Source organism: Oncorhynchus kisutch, linkage group LG1, assembly GCF_002021735.2.
Source record: "Oncorhynchus kisutch isolate 150728-3 linkage group LG1, Okis_V2, whole genome shotgun sequence".
NCBI classification, from domain to species: Eukaryota; Metazoa; Chordata; class Actinopteri; order Salmoniformes; family Salmonidae; genus Oncorhynchus; species Oncorhynchus kisutch.
The window spans coordinates 68,072,892-68,100,476 of NC_034174.2; the positions used below are offsets into that span (position 1 = coordinate 68,072,892).

Sequence of the window (27,585 nt, forward strand, 5' to 3'; positions counted from 1 at the left end):
TAAAGAAAAACGAACAGGTCTGTGAGAGCCAGAATTCTTACTGGTTGGTAGGTGATCAAATACTTACTGTATGTCATGCAATAAAATGAAAATTGATTACATAAAAATCATACAATGTGATTTTCTGGATTTCTGTTTTAGATTCTGTCTCTCACAGTTGAAGTGTACCTATGATAAAAAATTACAGACCTCTACATGCTTTGTAAGTAGGAAAACCTGCAAAAGCAGCAGTGTATCAAATACTTGTTCTCCCCACTGTATGTACTTGATAAAACCAGGCATATAAAAAAATGATAATACATTTAGCTTCTCGCAAACTTGAACTCTTTATAGACTCCCTGCATTCTTAGTACAGTACTAGAGTACGCATCAAAACAGCAGCGTTCTAGTAGTATAATTCCATCTCACAGTGATAGCACAATCGTAAAGGGTAGAAGCCATATTTACGAGCTGGCAGTTACAGCTCACAATTCAAAGACACGAATAAAGAACATCCCATTTTCTCTCCCATCACAGTGAGTGTGATGACGCAGGTAATGCAGGGACTTTGACATTCACACCGACTGGCTTCTTCATGTTTATCTCACATCTCACCTATGTCGTTGTCACATGCTTTGTTTTACACGGAATGCGGAGGAAGACATGTGGAGAGAGACACAGTAAACAAAAATCTGAACGTATACACTTAATCAGAACGTTCATTAACAAGGCCTATATGGCTTTGAGTCTATAGCAGCCCAGCCAGGGACAAACTATCTTCAAGTGGGGTCTGGTGGAGTCAAGTCAGAGGAGTTCTTGGCTGAACAGAAACACGCATCAGAGAGTTCTTGCAAAATGGCGTGCAATTAGGAAATCCCTTGAACACTAGTTCTGGCACACCACTTGTTTGGTTTCTTTAGCCAGAGAACGCTTCTTTTGGCCGAAGATGAGAGAAGAAATGGAACACTGTGTGACAAGTGTCCGCTGCTGTCTGAAGCAAAAGAAACCAAACGGAACGACAAGAACACCATTGCAAAGCATCGAAACCTTTGCTCCATTTGAGATCATCTCAATCAACTACCTTCAACTTAAATAAGAATTTGTTCTTCACTGACTTGCCTAGTTAAATAAAGTATTCAATAAAAAAATTTAAACATCTGCAAAAAAAACATCTGCAATTGTGGTATTGAATACATTCTGGTTTTGGTAGACCACTTCACACAAGTTTGCCCAGACTTATGCTACATCGAACAAGTCCAGCAGGACTGCAGCACGCAAGATCTTCAATTACATAATTGTGTGATTCGGTTACCAATCAGGGGAAGAAGTTAGAGAATGAACTGTTCGGAAAGTTGCAAAGCTACAGTGGGATACAATGCTCAATAACGACACAATACCTTCCACAATCAAATCCAGCAGAAATGCTTCAGCAGAACTTTGTTAGGTATGCCGAGTACACTGGAAGAAATACAGAAACCGAACTGGACGGATTACCTCACAAAGTTGTTCATGCCTATAACTCAACTGTACACGAGTCAACCCTTTTTTTTTCGTCTTTGGACTAGAACCAATACTGCCAATCGACCTGCTATTCCTGAGAGAAGAAGAAGGAAGAACACGGACTCGAGCAGGATGTGCAGAGAAAAGGAAGACTTCGATGCAGGAAGTTAACTACAATCAAAGTACATGGAGTTCAGTACTGGAACCTGGAGACCATGTCCTGATAAGAAACCTGTCACAGAGAGGAGGACCTGGTAAAATTTGTGCTTACTGGGAAAACAATATCCATGTGGTTAAAGAAAGAAGAGGAGTGAACTGTCTAGTCTCTGTGGTTCAACCATTGGATGGAATCGGACAACAAAGAATCTTACACAGAAATCTTCTGTTACCCTAACCTTACCTCATCGATGGACAAAACACACAGCAAAACACAGAAACCAGAAAGAGAAAAACACACAAAACACAGCAAACCTGAAAGAGAAAAACACAAAACACTCATTTAAATTGTTCTTAGAACAGTAGGGTCGCAGTACTTCAGTTGGTACTTCAGTCTTTAGTTCAGTACTTTTCAGTGGGACCATGTTTCAGACTTGGAGAACTGAACACTAATGGCAAAGGAATGGTAATGGTTCCTTGGGTTACTGAGTGATAGGATCGAAGGCGAGAGAGAGAGAGTGAGAGAGGAGGACAGGGATTTGGTGGCCTTAACGGATGGCATTTGCCAATGAGTGCTGGGGCTTGAGCGTAATGACTGCACATCATGTGAGGCCAGTGACGCAGGGAGGAGGATGGAAGAACAAACTGCGAGAAAATATCTGGTCCTGGGAGACCATGGTGAGTCATCCACTCATCTGCGTCATCTGAATGGAAGAGAGAGAGAGACAGAGAGAGAGAGAGAGAGAGATAGAGAAAGAGATGGGGGGAGACAGAGAGGGGGGGAGACAGAGAGGGGGGGAGAGAGGGAGACAGAGAGAGAGAGAGAAAGACAGAGAGACAGAGACAGAGAGACAGAGACAGAGACAGAGAGAGAGAGGGAGAGAGGGAGAGAGGAAGAGAGAGACAGAGACAGAGAGACAGAGAGACAGAGACTTAAACAACAGTAGGCAGGTAAGTACAGAGTTGATAGCCTTCAATGTATGAAATGACCTATGAACAAAGGGACGCCTGCGTTTAATACATGTGCTGCTTTCCGGCCCCTGTGAACTAGTACAACAGGGTCTGTCCTGAACACCTGTCAATTAGTATTCATTAAACAGTTGTAGATGGACAAGATACAGACACCAATGCTTAGGGAGGTGTGTAAGTAACTGAGCAACTGTGACACCTGCAGGTGCAACAGATTCAGGTTTCATTCAGGTTTCGGCCAAATTCCGGTAGATCTGAATATGTTGCAAAACAGTAATGACACTGTAGACCTGTGTGTCACTTATTATAGGAAGTAATAGTAGCCTAGTAACCATCCCATACCTTACATGCAAGCATCATCCCAGAACTTCATCTCTGTATATCATAATAGGAGCCTACCTAGTCTAGCAATCATCCCATACTTTACCTGCAAACATCCTCCCAGAACTTCATCTCTGTGTATCAGATTGGCTGTCTCAAGCTGTTTCTCTCTCCATTTCTAAAGTTACTCTGACCTCTACTGACAGTAAAGTGTAAAGTCATGTCAGTTTTCAGTTCATTTCCAACATTTACAGGTCGCTGTATGTTTTAGCTTTTTTCCACTAGAGGGTGGCAAACATTAATTCATTCACCGCATGCCTTGGGCTGGTAATATACTGTATATACTCAATAAAAATATTAACACAACATGTAAGGTGTTGGCCTCATGTTTTATGGGCTGAAATAAACATCCCAGAAATGTTCCTTCCTTACAAAAGTATTTTTAACTCAAATTCTGTGGATAAATCTGTTTATTAGTGAGTGCTAGTGAGTATTTCTCCTTTGACAAGATAATCCATCCACCTGACAGGTGTGGCATATCAATAAACTGATTATACCGCATGATCATCACACAGGTGCAACTCGTGTTGGGGAAAATAAAAGGCCACTCTAGAATATGCAGTTTTGTCACACAACACAATGCCAGAGACGTCTCATGTTTTGAGGAAGTGTTCAATTGGCATGCTGACTGCAGGAATGTCCACCAGAGCTGATTCCAGGGAATTTAAATTTGAATGTTCTACCATAAACTGCCTCCAACATAGTTTTAGAGAATTTGGCAGTACGTCCAACCGGCCTCACAACTGGGGAGGTCAAAATCAAAAGTAACAGTCAGTATCTGGTGTGGCCACCAGCTGCATTAAGTACTGCAGTGCATCTCCTCCTCATGGACTGCACCAGATTTGCCAGTTCTTGCTGTGAGATGTTATCCCACTCTTCCACCATGGCACCTGCAAGTTCCCGGACATTTCTGGGGGGAATGGCCCTAGCCCTCACCCTCCGATCCAACAGGTCCCAGACGTGCTCAATGGGATTGAGATCCGGGCTCTTCGCTGGCCATGGTAGAACATTGACATTACTGTCTTGCAGGAAATCACGCACAGAATGAGCAGTATGGCTGGGGGCATTGTCACGGTGGAGGGTCATGTCAGGATGAGCCTGCAGGGAGGGTACCACATGAGGGAGGAGGTCTTCCCTATAATGCAAAGCGTTGAGATTGCCTGCAATGACAACAAGCTCAGTCCGATGATGCTGTGACCCTCCAAATCGATCCCGCTCCAGAGTACAGGCCTCAGTGTAACGTTCTTTCTTTTGACGATAAACGTAAATCCGACCATCATCCCTGGTGAGACAAAACCGCGACTGATCAGTGAAGACCACTTTTTGCCAGTCCTGTCTGGTCCAGCAACGGTTTGTGCCCATAGGCGACGTTGTTGCCTTACAACAGGCCTACAAGCCCTCAGTCCAGTCTCTCTCAGCCTAATGCAGACAGTCTGAGCATTCCTGGTGTAAATCGAGCAGTTGTTGTTGCCATCCTGTACCTGTCCCGCAGGTGTGATGTTCGGATGTACCGATCCTGTGCAGGTGTTGTTTCACATGGTCTGCCACTTCGAGGACGATCAGCTGTTTGTTTTGTCTCCCTGTAGCGCTGTCTTAGGCATCTCACAGTACGGACATTGCAATTCACTGGCCAAAGCTGCAGTCCTCATGCCTCCTTGCAGCATGCATAAGGCACGTTCACGCAGATGAGCAGGGACCCTGGGCATCTTTCTTTTGGTGTTTTTCAGAGTCCGTGGAAAAGCCTCTTTAGTGTCCTAAGTTTTTGTAACTGACCTTAATTGCCTACTGTCTGTAAGCTGTTAGTGTCTTAACGATCGTTCCACAGGTGCATGTTCATTAATTAATTGTTTATGGTTCATTGAACAAGCATGGGAAACAGTGTTTAAGCCCTTTACAATGAAGATCTGTGAAGTTATTTGGATTTTTACGAATTATCTTTGAAAGACAGGGTCCTGTGTGTTATTAGTTCAAGCACACTATGTTTGTCTATTGTTGTGACTCAAATTTGATGACCAATTTATACAGAAATCCAGGTAACTCCAAAGGGATAACATACTTTCTCTTGCCACTGTACTCATTCAAGGGTTTTGCTTTATTTTTTGTATTTTATACAGTGTAGAATAATAGTGAAGACATCAGAACTATGAAATAACACATATCGAATCATGTAGTAACCAAAAAAAGTGTTAAACAAATCATAATATATGTTATATTTGAGATTCTTCAAAGTAGCCACCCTTTATCTTGATGACAGCTTTGCACACTCTGGCATTCTCTCAACCAGCTTCATGAGGAATGCGTTTCCAACAGTCTTAAAGGAGTACCCACGTATGCTGAGCACTTGTTGGCTGCTTTTCCTTCACTCTGCGGTCCAACTCATCTCAAACCACCTCAATTTGGTTGAGGTCGGGTGATTGTGGAATGCCGGTCATCTAATGCAGCACTCCATCACTCTCCTTCTTGGTCAAATAGCCCTTACACAGCCTGGAGGTGTGTTGGGTAATTGTCCTGTTGAAAAACAAATGATAGTCCCACTAAGTGCAAACCAGATGGGATGGCGTATCGCTGCAGAATGCTGTGGTAGCCATGCTGGTTAAGCGTGACTTGAATTCTAAATAAATCACAGACAGTGTCACCAGCAAAGCACTCCCACACCTTCACACCTCCTCCTCCATAATTCACGGTGGGAACCACACATGCGAAAATCATCCGTTCACATACATCCATTCACCTTATCCGTTCACCTACCATTCACCTACCCTCACAAAGACACGGCGGTTGGAACCAAAAATCTCAAATTTGGACTCATCAGTCCAAAGGATAGATTTCCAACGGTCTAATGTCAATTCCTTGTGTTTCTTGGCCCAATTGCTTGTGTTTCTTCTTATTGGTGTCCTTTAGTAGTGGTTTATTTTCAGCAATTTGACCATGAAGGCCTGATTCACATAGTCTCCTCTGAACAGTTGATGTTGAGATGTGTTTGTTACTTGAATTCTGTGAAGCATTTAATTGGGATAAAATTTGGGCTGGTAACTCTAATGAACTTATCCTCATCAGCAGAGGTAACTCTGGGTCTTCCTTTCCTGTGGCGGTCATCATGAGAACCAGTTTCATCATAGCGCTTGATGGTTTTTGCGACTGCACTTGAAGAAATGTTCAAAGTTCTTTAAATGTTCTGTATTGATTGACCTTCATGTCATAAAGTAATGATTGACTGTCATTTATCTTTGCTTATTTGAGCTGTTTTTGCCATGATATGAACTTGTTCTTTTACCAATAAGGACTGTGTTCTGTATACGACCCCTACCTTGTCACAACACAACTGATTGGCTCAAACGCATTAACAAGGTTCACTTGTTAATTGAAATGCATTCCAGGTGTCTAAATCATGAAGCTGGTTGAGAGAATGCCAAAAGTGTGCAAAGCTGTGATCAAGGCAAAGGGTGGCTTTGAAGAATCTCAAATATAAAACATTTTTTTATTTGTTTAACACTTTTTTGGTTACTACATGATTCCATGTGTTATTTCCTATTTTTGATGTCTTCACTGTTATTCTAAAATGTAGAAAATATAAAGAATAAAGCAAAACCCAGGAATGAGTAGGTTTGTCCAAACGTTTTACTTTTATCTTATATATATATATAAAGTCTATAAATCCAAAAATGTATTTAGCAACTACAGATTGGCCAAGTTTGAGCATGTGTCCATTAGGACTATGGATTTTTTCTTTCTTCCCCAGCATGAATTAGATTGAGCAATAAAAGCCCCACTTTGATTCCATAGGCTTGGATCCGCACTATGCAGGTGTTGCAAGAGCATATTTTTCACTGGCTGTCCACTGGTTTCAAAAAGATTTGTGAACAGCCATCCACAACAACCACAAATTGGATAATTTTTGGATGCCAACAGCAGTCGCACAATTGGAAGACATAGCTTGGACTGTAGCCTACACAATCCTATTTATTCCAGCTCGTTTCCCACGATCCATCAAACACATTTGGTGTGTCATCATAGTGGTCTCTGATTTGTGTCCAGACTCGCTCAGGTGGAACAAATTTAAATTTGCGCCTTTTTTCAAAGCTGATTTGAATGTCTTGAGAAAACAGAGAAGTGTCAAATATTTTTTTCCGCAAACATTCTTTCTGAATTTAAAAGTAATCATCGAAGTAATCATCAAGTTATTTAAAAACAATCTGTAATCTGATTACACTATTGCTGGTAACGTAACGGTTTACTGTTACCGTTTTTTGTAATGCTTTACATTTAATCTCTTACTCCCCAACCCTGCTGATTTCCTAAAATGAACTGTAACCGTAAAATTGTAACATTTGTTGCATGTTTCGTTTATATTTTTGTTCAGTATAGTAATCAAGGAGTGGACAAAAGACTTCTGATTTGTGATGATGGGATGTTGTTTTCTCATCGTTTTATACAAATGTATTAGCTACATTATTAGCTAATCCAGACCAGATAAATCTAATATAGTGGGTTATAAAGTATGCATAATAAATGAGGGCAGTTATGTGTCAATATCACATTAGTTGATAGGCTACAAATCCCACAAATACATGGACCTTGCTGTTCACGGAAAAATATCGTAATTTGGGTGTAATAATCAATCGAAAGGCAATTTGTTGTGGGAGATGCTTTAACTTGGTGCAAACAAATTGATGGGATGGAGAATTCATATTCAGAGAATGTGGTATGTGATGGACATGTCAAAGACCAGTGAATGGGCATTTTTCGTTTGATATTATCCAATTTATTCACTGCAAGTATCTCATGGCAGCATTCACCCGTCTGCAGGTGAGACGTCATGGCTCGGGCGGATAATCAAGAATATCAAGGTTTTCAAACGGGCGGAATTTCAACCAATCGTCTGTAGACTTCAGGCGGTGGAATCCAATCATATTGTATCTTTGAATAGTGGGTGTGCCGCACGTCTGGTCCTAGAGGCGGGAATAGAAAAGTGCTGCATGGCGAGTTTGGTTGAGAAGAAGTTGGATGGTGGGGGTGTACCATTGATGAGAAGCGGCCGGAAAAAAGGGAATATTTGCAGAAATTTCAAAGAATTCTGAGGAATATTACTTTGTTCTGCTTACTATCAGTATATTCATAAAAGTGTCTGACTTTCATTATCATCTGCACCAGGTGAGTTTATTAGAGTCGTTTTCATAGGGATGCCGGGGTGGTTAGCTGGCTAACGGATTATTTTGCCATGACTTTTCAACGATGGAGGACCTCAACCTTGCTGGCTAGTTGACACCAAACTAGCTAGCTAGCTAACATGCTCAATTGTTTCAATGACATTTTCTAGATTAAAAAAAAAATCATCAATTGAATTAAGTGATCGTTTTAATAATAGCAAACTAATTGATATGCTCATTATAGGAACATTCTAAAATGTCTTTCCAGCTATACATTTCAGTGATGGTGCATGCAGCGCGAGGACCCTAAACTGCCTCAGAACTCCTTTTGATGTTCATTGCGTTAGCTCGTGCTTAACATATGGTATTTTAACACATTCATGTACTGCTCGGTTATGATAATAGAAGTTGAACTTTTATTTAGAAATTCAATATTGTATAAACTATGTTCACCAATGCAGCTAAATACAGAGCTTGCCCGACAATGTTAGCTAACGTTACCTAGCTAACATTACAGCAAGAATCAGTGTGATGTGGGCAATGCATTTTTATTCTAACCAGGTTTACTCGGCAAGTTTAGCAGCGAAGGGCTTGGTAATTTCAACAAAGGCTGGCAATGCCTTGGCTGGATGACTTCTTTGGCGTGCGGTCAGATATCATAGCGGTTTTCTGAGACTTAGAGATGGGATGCAGTGGCACGACATTACGCTTAGCTGCACCCTGATCCCTCTATCCAGGGATCTGGCCCAGTTTCGGGTTGAAGCAACACCGTGTAAACACCATGCTTGCCGTCATCAGCTGAAGCTGGCATGCCCAGTTGTGTGAGCGGCGTCAATACATCTCTTGATTTTCTGTCAATATTCGCAAGTACAGCCTAATCTACCCAAGCCATAGGCTTTATCAAAAGTTCATATAGTTTTCAGAAAATGTTCCCACTATCAGTCTAGAAATGCTGAATAGCTCATGTCAGCAGTAATAGACTATTACAATAAGATAGTGTTATCGGAGTTGATGACATCATATCCCAATCATTCTTATCACAGTAAGAAATTACATGGCACGCTTGGCTACTACCTGGATCAGGAAGTGTGCTTGGTTGCTTCTTCCTATTTAGTCTCGTCTAGTCAGTTTAATCAGGCTCTGGAAACACTAGATACTGATACAGAAGCTGGTGGCGGTGGTCTGTGAAGCATTTCAGCAGGGCTGAGGATATATTATGTTGTTTTTCTGCAGTCATGGTGCGAAGGAGGCTGAAGTGTTCTCCAAACACTGGTCTAGGGTCAGCTTTCCCTCTTGGCTCTCCCTTCCAATCCCTAGCCTAGCTGAACTGGAAGTCATACATATGCAGTGTATGACAGACAGACTGTGGATCTATCTCTGTAGAGGGAGAGCCTCTAGTCTACCCACACATAGCTTGGCTCAGACATCAGGGTGAAAATTGTCATGTGTGCTGTCTGAGGAAAGTCTCTTTTTGAGGGAGTTGGTGAGAGGGACACACTGAGGGTACTGTACTTGGACTGGGAATGTGTTACTGTAGGAGAGAGTCTGATTTACAAGGAGACCTCAGAACTCAGCTCAGCTGTCTGTTTTGGTATTTAAGCTCCAGATTTGGAGGATTACTGGTACTCTGTATCCCAAACTACCCCTGGGCATTACATTCATCATTAGATCTACAGGAGAGCTTCGATAGGGGCTAGGGGTCGACCTGAGTTTTTAAATAATGGGTATAACTCAACCAATGTGCTAACTGTTTGTGTCTCCCGTCCAGGTGTCCTAGTGTGTTCTGGTTGTACCCCAGAGATGGCACAGCGGAGCGGGCAGGAGGACCCGGAGCGGTACCTGTTCGTGGACCGCGCCGTGGTCTGCAACCCGGCCACGCAGGCCGACTGGACGGCCAAGAAGCTCGTATGGATCCCCTCGGAGCGCCACGGCTTCGAGGCGGCCAGCATCCGCGAGGAGCGCGGCGACGAGGTGGTGGTGGAGCTAGCTGAGAACAGCAAGAAGGCCATAGTGAACAAGGACGATATCCAGAAGATGAACCCTCCCAAGTTCAGTAAGGTGGAGGACATGGCTGAGCTCACGTGTTTGAACGAGGCTTCAGTGCTGCACAACCTCAAGGACCGCTACTACTCTGGCCTCATCTATGTAAGTAGGATAGAAGTCCTGCTTTTGACTTCTGACTTGAGAAAACCAGGTGTAGGCTTATTTACCGTACATTGGTATCTTATTGAAGTGAACCAGTAGCCTTTCCCCTCCATTTTTGGTATATTGTACCCAACTACCCATCACATCAATCAGCATTGTCCAATACCAAACCCACAGAGACCCCCAAAACCATTTGTCCTTAGATACACCACCATATCCCAGGGTTCTAATAAGTTGGCAATGGCATTAGCAATGTCCCAGATAACCAGCGTTTCCCTTGTGATTACGACCCACTTAGTGACATGCATTCCTGGAATAGATGGAAAGTCAGTTAGCCGCCTGAGACCCAGAGAGAAGGGAGGACAACTGTGATTGCCTCCACAGTTCCACAGTACCAGCTATTCCTGTGGTTCTCTCCCCAGGTGGCTGCAATAAGAGGCAGAAGGACAGCTCGGGGATGAGGTCATTTTGGGATGTTAATGAAGCAGAGGTTTTATTGTTTTATTGTTGGACATCGCTAAAATACTTTTAAAACACCAGGAAATCAACTCCAAGTGATTTTAATTTTGGAAATCGGTTCAAGTATTCCCACACATAATAGAGAGAAACATGGAATCATATAGAAATGGTTTTAAATTATTATGTTTTAGTCAAATATTATATCGGTTTGAGCTTCTTGCTTCAAATGTGTAATTATGTACCAGCCCCCTGACCATCTGGTCAATAAAAAGATGTTGATGATCCCTACTAGTAAGAAAGTGGGCCATTTGTCATAGTAACTGACCTGCTAGAAATGACAAGAAGGCCTCTCGACCCAAACCCCATGCCCCGTCCAACACACTCCCTGGCAGGGGCTGGATTGCTAGGTGAGCACCAGGCTTTAGTGAGGCCCTGTCGCTGCTCCATCCATTCATGTGGCTAGTAGTGCTAATGTAATGGCTCCCTGCCAAATGGGCCTGATCTGCAGTAATCAGCCAGCCAGTGAGGGAGGCTCGTGCTGAGTCATTCACACAGACTAACTGTACCGCCTTCACAGGGCTCTTTGTCTCCCTGCAGATAAGCAACAGCTGGCACAGAATAACTGGCATATTTTCAACCTTCAGTAGTACTGTACCTAATCCACTACTTGATTAAAAAATAACTCCCTGTCAAGTAGGGCTGACCACATTTAGTCAACTGGTCGATTGTTTGGTCGTAAATAGATTATGTTTTTCATGGTGCACAAGACACCTGTCTATTTTTCACCTGTCCGCAGAGATGGCACAGCCCATCACTCTTATGACACGTGCTACTGATATTGTAAATGGTTATATAATGTAAGAATAATGGTGCAACACTAATAAATATATTATTTTATAACAAATGCGCTTTCTCCCGTGAGGGATAGCGGTCGCTGTTCGTGGTTCTGAAACGTAATCTTCAGGGCGCTGTTGAATTGGCGCCTTTCTGTATATGTTGCTTAGTGCATAATGGCGTAGTTAACCAGCATGTTGGTGTTGAGAACAATGTGGCGGAGGCAGCAGCGGAGTGAGGACAGAGGAAACCCCAACTTTATTAAGTCTATAATCAATAGCCTAACTGTTAAACGTGCCTGGCTTTATAAATCATCCATATATATCTACATTATATAACCAATAAGACAAATCCTGCTTCTGTTGTCAGAATGAGTATTTGTTTAATAGCCTACTGATTTCGTGACCACCAAGCCTCATGCAACCTTAAAATGTAGAATAAAGAAATGTCACAAATTGAGCTGTTTTTAATCTTTGCTCTGCTGTAATAAAATCTTTACAATGTTATTTTTCGTTAGAACAGACTGGTATTACATTTAATTTATTTACTGTTGTTTACACTTTTCCAAACGGGCAGAAAAATTATATGGTAATCTAACTGCTCCTGTTTGTCACACATAATGTGCACGCAGCTCTCGCTCCTATAGCCTCCTTTTTCTTGATCTTCTTGTTCTTATTTAGCTCTCGCTCCTAAACAATGATAATACTGTGATCTAAAAGCAGCTGTTTGGTACACAATACTCACACAGCACTTGTTCCTATATCCCCTCCTTTTTCTTCTTCTCCAATAGTTTCCACGACTAAGTCAAATGTCTTCCACACATCTGACTTCCCCTTTCCCTCCAAAGCAATTCCCCCGTTTTCTTTTTCATGTCCTCTGCATCCATTTTGCTGTCACATGTGTTACGATGTTCTGAGTTTGTTATAACAAATGTGTTGATGTGATTGTGATAGGCTATAGGCCAGGACCTATTGGTCACGTGCATGCCAGTTATACATGTTTCACGTAAAGAGAGCAAGGGATGCCTGGAAAAGGAAATGTTTTTTTTATACAAATGAGGTATTTTGGTAACAGAACCTTTCAGCTAGAGAAACAAGTAAGAAACTAAATGGCTGTAATTATGTGGCAGATTCAGCACGGACAGCGCGATAAACACTTGCTGTGCTGCGGTGCCTGTTCACAGAGGCACTCGCTGTCATTTGTTTTTAACACAGCGTGGCCATCGGGCTCCCTCTTGAGCTATTTGTGTCTTAATTATTTAATCAAACAGTATGCTTAAAGCATCAGACAAGCTCAGTGTATATAGTTGGATTTTATTCAAAGACATAGGGTGTGTCTATATATGGAAAAATACACGTTCTACCGATGACTCAGTCGACCAAGATAATTTTTTGTCAGAGACAGCCCTACTGTCAAGTTCGCTGGATCTGTATTTGGTTTGGGCGGTATCCAGATTGTCATACCGGCTATGTACCATCCTGGGATATTCGGTATTACCGGCACTGAACACTAAGGGTGCTATTTTCAAAAAGGGAAAGGGGGGATACTTAGTTGCACAACTGAATGCATTCAACCGAAATGTGTATTGCACATTTAAAGATGCACTATGCAGAAATCACCATTTCTTGGTTTCTGAAATGTGTAGTTTGCCTACTTTCAGTTTATTTATGCTTTAATGTATGCCGGGAACAGTTGTTTTTTTGGGAGTTACCTGACTTGCTCAAGGGAAGAACGACAGATTTTTTCACCTTGCCGGCTCGTGCATTCGAACCAGCAACCGTTCGATTACAGGCCCAATGCTCTTAACCACTAGGCTACCCCTAGGCTACTCAACTGAGCATTTTTAATCCGCAGGTTAGCAATGCTAACAGGTACATGTACAATCCCATAGGGAATGCTAACGAAATGCTAACGAGAGCATTGCGAACATTTTATACATTTTATCCTAAACTATTGGCAGGACAGCCATCCCTGCTAATAAAGTTCTACAAGTAACAAAAAAATGCTACTTACAGTTTGCTGCATGAACAAAACAAATATTAGACAGCAAGGCTCTTGATCAGGGTCTCCGTTAGCAGGTAATAGCTGCCTTTTGGCCCATAAAAAAATGTGAAAAGCAGAGAAATAAAATCGGCACCGGCCTGTCCTTGGCAAGGAGATTTTTATTCTTCCCATAGTGAAATAATGCTTTTTAGCCTATTCATTGATGGAAATACTAGTCGATGTAAATACATTTGACTGGTCATGCGTTTTGGTCTATAGGTTCATTTGCATAATTTAGTTTGATGAAATTGGCGCTTGTGTATATTTGTTGTGTATCTTATTTAGCACACATGCATAGCATACAGATACAGAGCTTTTGAACGGTAAATCTGTCAGACAGCGCTTTTTTTAAGCCCAATCATTGCACATTAATTCTAAATTGCGTGTTGAAAATAGTTTGCTTCAAAGTCGCCTAGGCAAATCTGACCATATCTGTGGAGGCAATTACTTTCATAAAGACATCCATATGCCATTGAAACCAGTAGCGTATTGTTTTATAAAGACTTCCATATGCCATTGAAACCAGTAGCCTATTTCTCACATGTTCTATTGGTTTTCAACTTTCTTTCATTGTCCGGTAGCCAAAGGGACAATCCTAGTCATTTTAGCAACTCATGCTAGTTGTTGCATATTAGAATTCCCCAATTTCTACATTTCGAACTGTATTTTACCGCTAATGGCATTATGAAACAAATTTTCACACGTAGCATACTGCCCTGGGCACATTGCTGTGGTTATAATGTGAAAAAATAATTGTTTATCGACATTTTAAGCTAAATTTTCTGATCTGTTGCATCAGACTCATTGCTTTAGAATTTTTTCTAGGCCTAGGATTCCTGCTGGTTGTATGAATTTGGGATCTATCGTCCCACAACTGTCAGTCTTTTTGTGCTATTTCTTTCTCGACAAGCTGACCAATAGAATAGGTCAACTTTTCTAGTATGAGGAGTAGTAGATTGACAGGGGCTTTTGATTTTGCTGTTCATCTTGTTGGCTGAGTAAGGTAAATGTAACATCTTCAAAGTGTGCAGTGGAATTCAGTAAGAAGGACGCACGTCGTTGCATCCTCAACTTGCGTATTCTGTTAAGATAAATGGCCATAATCTAAATGGGATTTCTGTCATTCTGAGCACGCCCTAATCAGGTTACGCACCCAATGGATATGGGTCGGGTAAATTAATCAAATGTCCTGGTAAATTAAAATGGTGCCCGTCAAATGTCCAGGGTCACATTTTCCTAAAGGAAACCCTGCTCTTGATCTGGGAGGGGATTCTCTGTTGTTACCAAACGAAGAAGCGAACCACTAAATTAGCAAACAAAATGCAGAACTGCAGAGCATTTAGCAACCTTTAGACAGTTAACTTAGTTATAAGATATCTAGCTGGCAAACATTTAGTTGTGAATGTAACTACATTACCTGGCGCGTGCTGTACAACAGCGTGTGACTCACAAGGGTCCGGTCTGTCGTTGTTGTGTGCTTGTAAACATACACCACGCGACTGGGGACTACCGGTAAGCTTCATTATGAAAAATGTGACAGGTGAAATGAAGAACGCAGTCTTGATCTCCTAAATGATTGCACAAGTTGAGTGCAGGCATTTACTTAAAGTAGCTACAAATATTCAAATGTGTTAAACTTCAAAGAAATAGTTTCAATGGCAATGACGGTATTGAAAAACTGTCCTGTGAACTAGAGGTCGACCGATTATGATTTTTCAACGCCGATACCGATTATTGGAGGACCAAAAAAGCCGGTACCGATTAATCGACCGATTAAAAAAAAAAGTTATATTTGTAATAATGACAATTACAACAATACTGAATGAACACTTATTTTAACTTAATATAATACATCAATAACATCAATTTAGCCTCAAATAAATAATGAAACATGTTCAATTTGGTTTAAATAATGCAAAAACAAAGTGTTGGAGAAGAAAGTAATATGTGCCAATATGCAATATGTGCCATGTATGTGCCATGTAAAAATGTGTGCCATGTAAAAAAGCTAACGTTTAAGTTCCTTGCTCAGAACATGAGAACATATGAAAGTTGGTGGTTCCTTTTAACATGAGACTTCAATATTCCAAGGTAAGAGGTTTTTAGGTTGTAGTTAATGTAGTATTTATAGGACTATTTCTCTCTATACCATTTGTATTTCATATACCTTTGACTATTGGATGTTCTTATAGGCACTATAGTATTGCCAGTGTAACAGTATAGCTTCCGTCCCTCTCCTCGTCCCTACCTGGGCTCGAACCAGGAACATAACAGCCACACTCGAAGCATCATTACTCATGGCTCCACAAAAGCCACGGCCCTTGCAGCGCCATGGGAATAACTACTCCAAATCTAAAAGCGAGTGACGTTTGAAACGGTATTGGCGCACACCCAGCTAACTAGCTAGCCATTTCACATTGGTTACACCAGCCATTAGGCTGATAGGCTTGAAGTCATAAACAGCGCTGTGCTTGTGAAGAGCTGCTGGCAAAACGCACAAAAGTGTGGTTTGAATGAATGATTACGAGCCTGCTTCTGCTCAGTCAGACTGCTATATCAAATCAGACTTAATTATAACATAATAACACACAGAAATATGAGCCTTTGGTCATTAATATGGTCAAATCCGGAAACTCATTTAGAAAACAAAACGTTTATTATTTCAGTGAAATACGGAACCGTTCTGTATTTTATCTAACGGGTGGCATCCCTTGTTACATTTCACAACCTTCAATGTTATGTCATAATTACGTAAAATTCTGGCAAATTAGTTTGCAATAAGCCAGGCAGCCCAAACTGTTGCATATACCCTGACTCTGCGTGCAATGAACGCAAGAGAAATTACACAATTTCACCTGGTTAATATTGCCTGCTAAACTGGATTAGTAGTTATAACTATTGATTAAGATTGACTGTTTTTTATAAGATAAGTTTAATGCTAGCTAGCAATTTACCTTGGCTTCTACTGCATTCGCGTAACAGGCAGGCACCTCGTGGAGTGCAATGGTTAGAGCGTTGGACTCGTTAACTGTACGGTTGCGAGATTGAATCCCCTGAGCTGACAAGGTGAAAATCTGTCGTTCTGCCCCTGAACAAGGCAGTTAACCCACAGTTCCTAGGCCGTCATTGAAAATAAGAATGTGTTCTTAACTGACTTGCCTAGTTAAATAAAGGTATATAAAAAATTATAATAATCGGAAATCGGCCCCCAAAAATACAGATTTCCGATTGTTATGAAAACTTGAAATCGGCCCTAATTATCGGCCATTCCGATTAATCAGTCGACCTCTACTGTGAACTATTTCCATATACCCCAGTATACGTATATACGGTATACTGCCCAAATCTAATCTGGATGCCTTTGTCGCTCTTCCATTTCACTGTCTCTCGCTCTCTCCCTCTGTCTCTCCCTCCATCTCTTTCTCTCCCTCCAACTCTTTTAAAACATTTATTTTAACCTCCTTAGGCATCATAGTTTGTTATTTTTTCACATTTCCTCAGATCAAGTAAAGCAATGCATGAGTTACCAGGGGGGAAGTAGACTGCTGTAATTAGTAGTTAGCATGTCATGGCAGCCTAGAAGCAGCATGTGCTGCCTGCAGAGAAGTGTATTTCTATTTTAGACAATTACACCCTGACACAGTTTGGAGGGGGAGATATTCATTTTATTCTGAGAGCTTTATATTATATATACAGTGCATTCGGAAAGTATTCAGACCTGTTGACTTCTTCCACATTTCGTTACGATACAGCCTGATTCAAAAATGTATAAAATAGTTTTTTCCCCTCATCTATCTACACACAATACTCCATAATGACAAAACAAAAACAGGTTTGTAGAAATTTGTGCTAATTTATAAAAATGCCATATTTACATAAGTATTCAGACCCTTTACGCAGTACTTTGTTGGAACACCTTTGACAGTGATTACAGCCTCGATTCTTCTTGGGTATGATGCTACAAGCTTGGCACCTGTATTTGCGGAGTTTCTCCCATTCTTCTGAGCAGATCTTTGTGTGTGCTTACGATCGTTGTCCTGTTGGAAGGTGAACCTTCCCAGTCTGAGGTCCTGAGCACTCTGGAGCACGTTTTCATCAAGGATCTTTCTGTACTTTGCTCCGTTCATTTTTCCCTCAATCCTGACTAATCTCCCAGTCCCTGCTGCTGAAAACCATCCCCACAGCATGATGCTGCCAACACCATGCTTCACCGTAGAGATAGTGCCAGGTTTTCTCCAGAAGTGACGCTTGGTATTCAGGCCAAATAGTTCAATCTTGGTTTCATCAGACCAGAGAATCTTGTTTCTCATGGTCTGAGAGTCCTTTAGGTGCCTTTTGGCAAACTCCAAGCAGGCTGTCATGGGCTTTTTACTGAGGAGTGGCTTCCGTCTGGCGACTCTACTATAAAGACCTGATTGGTGGAGTGCTGTAGAGATCGTTGTCCTTCTGGAAGGTTCTCCCTTCTCCATACAGGAAATCTAGAGCTCTGTCAGAGTGACCATCAGGTTCTTGGTCACCTACCTGACCAAGGCCCTTCTCCCTTGTTTGCTCAGTTTGGCTGGAAGGCCAGCTCTAGGATGTCTTGGTGGTTCCAAACTCCTCCATTAAAGAATGTTTTAGGCCACTGTGTTCTTGGGGACCTTCAACGCTGCAGACATTTTTTGTTACCGTTCCCCAGATCTGTGCCTTGACACAATCCTGTTTCGGAGCTCTACAGACAATTCCTTCAACCTCATGGCTTGGTTTTTGCTCTGACATGCACTGTCAACTGTGGGACCTTATATTGACAGGTGTCTGCCTTTCCAAACCATGTCCAATCAATTGAATTTACCACAGGTGGACTCTAATCAAGTTGAAGAAACATCTCAAGGATGATCAATGGAAACAGGAAGCACCTGAGCTCAATTTTGAATCTCATAGCAAAGGGTCTGAATACCTATGTAAATAAGTTATTTCTGTTTATTATTATTTTTTAAACAAATGTGCAGATAATAAAAAAAAAACTGTTTTCTCTTGTTCATTTTGGGGTATTGTGTGTAGATTGAGGGGGGAAATATTTAATGCATTTTATAATAAGGGGTCTGAATAATTTCTGAATGCACTGTATATATAGATATTATATAAAGGATATTTTGTAGAGAACATTATATATACAGCTCTGGATAAAATGAAGAGACCACTGCAAAATGATCAGTTTCTCTGGTTTAACTATGTATGGGTATGTGTTTGGGTAAAATGAACATTTTTGTTTTATTATATAAACTACTGACAACATTTCTCCCTAAATACAAATATTGTCATTTAGGTCATTTATTTGCAGAAAATGACAACTGGTCAAAATAACAAAAAACGTTGCAGTGTTGTCAGACCTCGAATAAAGAAAATAAGTTCATTTTCATTTTTAAACAACACAATATTAATGTTTTAAATTTGGAATAGTTCAGAAATCAGTATTTGGTGGAATTACCCTGATTTTCAATTACAGCTTTCATGCGTCTTGGCATGCTCTCCACCAGTCTTTCACATTGATGTTGGGTGACTTTATGCCATTCCTGGCGCAAAAATTCAAGCAGCTCGGCCTTGTTTGATGGCTTGTGACCATCCATCTTCTTCTTGATCACATTCCAATGGGGTTCAGGTCTGGAGATTGGGCTGGCCATGACAGGCTCTTGATCTGGTGGTCCTCCATCCACAACTTGATTGACCTGGCTGCGTGTCATGGAGCATTCTCCTGCTGGAAAAAACTATCCTCAGAGTTGGGGAACATTGTCAGAGCAGATGGAAGCAAGTTTTCTTCCAGGTCAACCTTGTACGTGGTTTGATTCATGCATCCTTCACAAAGACAAATCTGTCCGATTCCCGCCTTGCTGAAGCACCTCCAGATCATCACAGATCCTCCACCAAATTTCACAATGAGTGTGAGACCAGGAGAGGCCTACAAGCCAGTGTCTCAGCAAGGTCTTTCCTAGACCGAAATTTCAAGGCAAACAGGGGTTTCCAGATATGCTGTCAAAGCTCTTTTGAAGAAGCACAAAGAAGCACAAACGGGCAACGTTGAGGGTGTAGACGCAGTGGTCGGCCAAGGAAACTTACTGCAGCAAATGGAAGAAACATCCTGCTTACTTCCCTTAGCAAACAGAGGATGTCCAGCAGTGCCATCAGCTCAGAATTGGCAGAAAACAGTGGGACACTGGTACACCCATCTACTGTCCGGAGAAGTCTGGTCAGAAGTCGCCTTCATGGACGATTTGCGCCCAAAAAGCCATACCTCCGAAACAAGGCACAGCGACTCAACTATGCATGAAAACACAGGAACTGAGTGCATAAAAATGGCAGCAGGTGCTCTGGACTGATGAGGAAAAATTTGAAATATTTGTCTAGCAGAAGGTAGTTTGTTCAACCGAAGGACTGGAGAGCAGTACATGAATGAGTGTCTGCAGACAACAGTGAAGCATGGTGGAGGTTCCTTGCAAGTTTGGGGCTGCATTTCTGCAAATTGAGTTGGGGGTTTGGTCAGAATGAATGGTCTCCTCAATGCTGATAAGTAAAGGCAGATACCATCAGGGAGTCATCTGATTGGTCCCAAATGTATTCTGCAGCGTGAAAACGACCCCAAACATACAGTGAAAATCATTAAGAACTATCTTCAGCGTAAAGAAGAAAAGGAGTCCTGAAAGTGATGCTATGGCCCCCACAGAGACCTGATCTCAACATCATCAAGTCTGTCTGGGATTACATGAAGAGAGAGAAGTACCTGAGGCTGCCTAAATCCACAGATGGATTTAGGGTAAAAAAAACTCTCCTCTGTCCCTCTGGTGGTGCTGAAGAATGTTGGTTTGTTTTTGCGAGGCTGTACATTGCAGTTTCTTTCTTGTAAAATAGGTTTCATATGCACTCCGGTCATAAAAGAACAACACCGAGGTATACAGGGAGCTCTGCCGATCCTGAACTCTCCTGGTGCCACAGGTTCTTGACCCCTGACTACCCTATGCTAATGAAATAGAATGTTATAGGCTGAGAACTGTAGGACTCTCAGAGCCAAAAAAGGTTAATAAGCATGACTGGTGCCGACCAGGTTAAGATCCCCTCCTTGCAATCCAATACAGTAGAGGCCAGGGACATTTCATAGGGAACAGTCCCACTTTGAAACTGCCACTGACTCAATCCTCAACAACGCTGATGTGCTCCAGGTGCGTATTGAACAGAGGCTGTTGAGGTGGTAAGGAAGGACACTTGCCTCCAGATGTCTGTTTTTGGTAGTACTGAGCAATAAAAAAAATTGTCCCCCTGTGAGCATGTTGCACAGTTTCTCTAGAAATTAATCAGATACAGCCTGAACTGTGCAATGTAGTAGGGAGTTGTAGTTTCCAATAGGGCCAATATTCCACATAGTTTAGCGCATAAGATGCTGTAATTAACTACAATGACCATAATCCATTGCGCATCTACTTGTCCGGTCTGTGTTTCTTTTACGCCTGCTGCAGAAGAGAATGCGTGATTGTGAGAGGATATAGAGAGCAGCTGTTGCTCCTCAAGGTGTCTCTACCTGAAAGTGCATGATCTAAATGAATGATAATTGGTATTCAGCAGTCATGCCTTATTTACTTTGAAGATCTACAAAATAGTGATTTTGTCAGACAGTATAGGCAGCAGCTCTATAGAGATGAGATGGTGACTTGGAATGAAATAATAGTCATCAAATAAAACACATTTAATATACACAACAAGTGAGATATTTGAGTAAAGTAATGTGAATGAAGGTTAATAGGTGATAAGCAGTAATGGACAGTCACTACCATCATGAGACTTTTATTCATTATTATATTGTGTGTTGTTACAGCATTTAACCCACATAATGCACAGCGCATTTAACGTTTTAATAATCGAAAACGAAACAGTGAAATATTTGTTTTGTAAATCGAACCGAAACCGAACCGACCTCAGAAAGCACTAATTGCTCAGCACTCGTTTTTGGTCAGCTGCATAGCATTCTCGTTTCCCCTTGTGGTCTGTGGCCAACCTCAATGCCCCCAGGAAAGGGCTAGCTTTGGGCTGAATGTGTGATGTGTTATTAAATGCATGTGTTTCTGTAACCTTTTAAGTAACAGTATCTGCTGTATCCTTTGTACTGCAACAGTGCAGACTGGGAAGACGGCCCAAGGCCTGGAGCTTTGAGTTGATGTTTGGTTACCTTCATCTGCAGACATCCCCACTTCAGTCTCCCCTAAGCCTGGATTTCACTGGAGCATGGGTCTCTGTTCTCAATTGAAACCAGTGCGTCAGTTATGTTTTTCCCATAAACAATATCAAGAGAGTATTTTCTTTAAGTCCCCATAAGCAGACAGACGGGACCCAAACCACTCCTTTCCTGCCTGATGCCTCAAACGCGCAGCCTGGTCACAGGAACGCTGGGATGAGTGTGAGGCAGAGATCAGTATGCAAACACAGCACACAAACACACACACTGTGTAGATGGAGCAAAACTGCTTGATCTGCACTAGTGCGCCTTTGGTCTCCTCCCACGCTCAGACCCCAATGCTATTGGAGCACTGGAAATGAAGCACTGCTCATAGTGAACAATATTAGACCATTCTCTCTATAAACCCTTTGAAAATTCTATTCTCCATAATCATCGCCTCTTTTCAATATGCTATGACAATTAAAACGGAGTGGCACTGAGCTAAGCTTCGCAGACGGAACAATGTTGAGAATGAGAATGAAAACATCCACTCTCCATGGAGAGGCCCTCAACTCTTTCCGTTGCTCAGCTACGCTCAGCTTGGGCTTGGCACGGGGGACCACTTGGACATTTCCGGAGAACTGGGAACCTAGTCAACTGTGTCAGAGTTCTCCGTTGTTAACCACAGCCTGGCTATCTGGGTACACTACTTTGTTGTACTGAGAGACAGGTTCTTGGCTCACGCCTCCTTCCACCTAAGGCATCGTGCTGTGTGAGATATATATTTTCTTGGCCGGCGTCTCACCCCGATCTCTACTGTATTGAGAGAGGGACAGGTTCTTCACCAAGACCTCCTTCCCTTCATATACCTCCTACACGTCTCACCCCCGCCTGCAGACCCAGAGCCCCACTAATCCACCAAGTACTCCCCAGGGGGTGCCATCCAGGCTGGGCAGCCGAGTCCAATCTCTCCCCGACCCCACTGCTGCCTCTGGGTCTGGGCTGCGCCAGCCGGAGTGCTGATCCGTCTGCCTGGCGCTGCACCCACTGTGGCGGGCAAGGGGAAGGGGCGACAGGTGGTGTGGTGTGTCCGCTGGCCCTACTCTGCTGCCAGCTGAAGGTGAGGCTTGCAACTATGTGGGGATCTGTGGATTCCGCAGGAATCTCTTCCATAACTCCATACATACTCATCTACCAGTGCACCAAGATGAATTGCACTAGAATGTTAGTTACCCCTGTGTAGCCACATACCCCTTGCTAGTGACCCCTGCATCCATAATTTTTCTCCCCAAAAAGCGGCCTAGTCCCCCAATGTGACTCATGAACATTCGTTCCGCTGTTCTTGATTTCTTCCTTTTGTGGTGTATCTTTCTTGACATTTTAATTTGGACATTTTACTGCATTGTTAGGAGCTAGTAACATAAGCGTTTCACTGCACCGCTATAATGCCTGCTAAACTGTGTACGCAACCAATAAACTTTTATTTGATTTTGATTTGAACAACAAATCTCTGCTTCCTCCCGAGCTTGTTGTTGCTGTGGCTGGACCATGACCAGGCTAGAGCATATCTCTGCCCTTCCGAGGGATCTGTCTGTGTACATATGAAATACTGGCCATCTGGTGACCCACTCACCCCTCCCCTAATGCACACCATGATATCCCCCAAAATCACTGCACCACGTGTCGCCTCAAAGGGACCGTTCATCACATTCTACAATGGTGATGGTGATTGTCTCATTTCCATTCATCATGACCTTCAATATATTGGCATTATTTTTATACCACATAACACAATGCCACAAACCCCAGTCATGCTGCAATCAAATAGAGTACAGTAAAAGTCCCCTGTGGTCCAAAGACTGAGATAAGAGGTGTAGCAGCTAGCTGGTGTGTGAGCAGACAACTTTGTTTTCTCTCCCAGAGGAGAAGGAGTGTGTGTGACTCACAATCGCATTTCCCGCTGCAGGCAGGCGACAGCTGTGGCGGTGAGCTTTGCTCCGCAAGAGTCTTTCAACTAGGACCCTGCCGCTACCCCCACCCCCCACCAGTGTGCCGCAGCCACACCGCCATTGTTCCAGCTCAGCAACTTGGTTAGCCGACCTTGGGCCCCTCTGCAGCCCCCTGTCTTTTGCCTCCCCTGCCCCAACACGATAGACAACATAGTTACATGAATGTGTCTCTGCCGCCCAGCCAAGCTTGGACTGGCCGAGAGAGAGGGACTGAGATGGAGAGAAAGGGTGCATGGACACAGAGAGAACGGCAGAATGGGAAATGGACCCTTCTGCATAATCACCCGTCCCCCCTCTTACTTGGTTAATGGAATATCCTGGCCCGGGATTAACCCTCTCCTGACCTGCCCTCCCCCAGTCTGGCAGTTTTGTACGCAACTGCAACGACCCCCATTTAGAGGTCTGCATTAGTGTTAAAGAGATCAGATTTGTTGCTCTCTGTTTCGGGTTATTACAATGCATCACACACAGCGTAACTCATTCCCTGGCTTGAGTGTGTTGGACTGCACTGAATAAAGAGCCGTCCTCTCAGCCGGATGCAATGAGCTGGTGGCGGAGGAGGAGAAAGCTGTGAGTGCCATGTGGGAGGAATCTCAAATGGTGCAGCACTTTGGCAGCCATCCTCCTAGCAGCATCTATATCACAGAGACTGTTTCTGTATGATCAGTTTTTGGAGGTCAGGGGGAGAGTGAGAGAAAAGGGAAAATAAATCTCGGCCAGTGTGCGCAGTGGCTCTGAACCAGAGGCAACCAGTCTTTTTATGATGCCTTTATGATGCCTAATCATTATGATGGTAATGCTTTATTCTCAGTGCCTGTAGCAGCAAACTGAAGGTCAACCTTATCATTAGGCTACTTTGATACGGACCAGCAACGATCTTCGTTCTCTCATTCCCTCTACGCCACCTGTATGTATCCTTTCACATCTTCATTGTCCTTCCACCACCATACAAGCCAAGGTCAGGATATTATTCTGTTTGTGCTTAGTCACTGTCCAATAAGCAGTTCACACTCCTTTTCGTCCCCACAGTGACTGTACGTACATACCCCAACCAGAAGCCATGGATTACAGGCAACATTCGCACTGAGCTAAAGGGTAGAGCTGCCGCTTTCAAGCTGCTTACAAGAAATCCTGCCATGCCCTGCGACGAACCATCAAACAGGCAAAGCGTCAATACAGGGCTAAGATTGAATCATACTACACCGGCTCCGACGCTCGTCTTATGTGGCAGGGCTTGCAAACTATTACAGACTAAAAAGGGAAGCACAGCTGCGAGCTACCCAGTGACACAAGCTTACCAGACTAGCTAAACCACATCTATGCTCGCTTCGAGGCAAGCAAAACCGAAGCATGCATGAGAGCATCAGCTATTCCGGACGACTGTGTGATCACGCTCTCCGTAGCCGACGTTAGTAGGACCTTTAAACAGATCAACATACACAAGGCTGCGGCGCCAGACGGATTACCAGGATGTGTGCTCCGGGCATGTGCTGACCAACTGGCAAGTGTCTTCACTGACATTTTCAACAATATGTAATACCAACATATTTTAAGCAGACCACCATAGTCCCTGTGCCCAAGAACTCAAAGGCAACCTGCCTATATGACTACAGTCCTGTAGCACTCATGTCCATAGCCATGAAGTGCTCTGAAAGGTTGGTAATGGCTCACATCAACACCATTATCCCAGAATCCCTAGACCCACTCCAATTTGCATTCCGCCCAAACAGATCCACAGATGATGCAAATCTCTATTGCACTCCACACTGCCCTTTCCCACCTGGATAAAAGGAACACTTATGTGAGACTGCTATTCATTGAATACGGCTATTCATTGAATACGGCAAAGCTCATCACTAAGCTAAGGATCCTGGGACTAAACACCTCCCTCTGCAACTGGATCCTGGACTTCCTAATGGACCGCCCCCAGGTGGTGAGGGTAGGTAGCAACACATCTGCCACGCTGATCCTCAACACTGGAGCTCCCCAGGGGTGCTTGCTAGGTCCCCTCCTGAACTCCCTGTTCACCCACGACTGCATGGCCAGGCACGACTCCAACACCATCATTAAGTTTGCAGACGACACAACAGTGGTAGGCCTGATCACCGACAACGACGAGACAGCCTATAGGGAGGAGACCTGGCCGAGTGGTGCCAGAATAACAACCTATCCCTCAACGTAACCAAGACTAAGGAGATGATTGTGGACTACAAGAAAAGGAGGACCGAGCACGCCCCCATTCTCATCAAAGGAGTTGTAGTGGACCAGGTTGAGAGATTCAAGTTCCTTGGTGTCCACATCAACAACAAACTAGAATGGCCGAAACACATCAAGACAGTCGTGAAGAGGGCACGACAAAGCCTATTCCTCCTCAGGAAATTAAAAAGATTTGGCATGCTTTCTGACATCCGCAAAAGGTTCTACAGCTGCAACATCGAGAGCATGGTGGTGGTTGCATCACTGCCTGGTATGGCAATTGCTCGGCCTCTGACCGCTGGGCAATACAGAGGGCAGTGCGTGTGGCCCAGTACATCACTGGGGCTAAGCTGCCTGCCATCCAGGACCTCTACACCAGGCGGTGTCAGAGGAAGGGCCTAAAAATTGTCAAAGACCCCAGCCACCCCAGTCAGAGACTGTTCTCTGTACTACTGAGCATGTAGAGGTCTGTAATTTTAATCATATGTACACTTCAACTGTGAGAGACGGAATCTAAAACAAAAATCCAGAAAATCACATTGTATGATTTGTAAGTAATTATTTTGCATTTTACTGCATGACATAAGTATTTGATCACCTACCAACCAGTAAAAATTCCGTCTCTCACAGACCTGTTAGTTTTTCTTTAAGAAGGCCTCCTGTTCTCCACTCATTACCTGTATTAACTGCACCTGTTTGAACTCGTTACCTGTATAAAAGACACCTGTCCACACACTCAATCAAACAGACTCCACAATGGCCAAGACCAGAGAGCTGTGTAAGGGCATCCGGGGTAAAATTGTAGACCTGCACAAGGCTGGGATGGGCTACAGGACAATAGGCAAGCAGCTTGGTGAGAAGGAAACAACTGTGGGCGCAATTATTAGAAAATGGAAGAAGTTCAAGATGATGGTCAATCACCCTCGGTCTGGGGCTCCATGCAAGATCTCACCTCGTAGGGCATCAATGATCATGAGGAAGGTGAGGGATCAGCCCAGAACTACACGGCAGGACCTGGTCAATGACCTGAAGAGAGCTGGGACCACAGTCTCAAAGAATACCATTAGTAACACACTACGCCGTCATGGATTAAAATCCTGCAGCGCACGCAAGGTCCCCCTGCTCAAGCCAGCGCATGTCCAGGCCCATCTGAAGTTTGCCAATGACCATCTGGATGATCCAGAGGAGAAATGGAAGAAGGTCATGTGGTCTGATGAGACAAAAATAGGGCTTTTTGGTCTAAACTCCACTCGCCGTGTTTGGAGGAAGAAAAAGGATGAGTACAACCCCAAGAACACCATCCCAACTGTGAACAACGGAGGTAGAAACTACCTTCTTTGGGTATGAAAGGGGACAGGACGACTGAACCGTATTGAGGGGAGGGTGGAGGGGGCCATGTATCTCGAGATCTTGGCCAACAACCTCCTTCCCTCAGTAAGAGCATTGAAGATGGGTCGTGGCTGGGTCTTCCAGCATGACAACGACCCGAAACACACAGCCAGGGCAACTAAGGAGTGGCTCTGTAAGAAGCATCTCAAGGTCCTGGAGTGGCCTAGCCAGTCTCCAGACCTGAACCCAATAGAAAATC

At 43.3% G+C, this 27,585-nt stretch overlaps 1 protein-coding gene across 6 annotated transcripts in view; it reads left to right on the forward strand.

Moving 5' to 3' along the window:
* The first annotated feature begins 7,974 nt into the window (after positions 1-7,974).
* LOC109865030 (myosin-10) overlaps positions 7,975-27,585 on the forward strand; it is an 84,624-nt gene continuing 65,013 nt past the window's right edge. For 5 of the 6 annotated variants that reach the window (XM_031831252.1, XM_031831266.1, XM_031831259.1 and 2 more), the window contains exons 1-2: positions 7,975-8,136; positions 9,901-10,277. In XM_031831252.1, coding sequence (XP_031687112.1) covers positions 9,933-10,277 — 345 coding nt within the window. In that variant the 5' untranslated portion in view covers positions 7,975-8,136; positions 9,901-9,932. Of the gene's footprint in view, positions 8,137-9,900; positions 10,278-27,585 lie in introns of those variants that run through there. The other variant, XM_031831288.1, reaches the window with a different exon arrangement.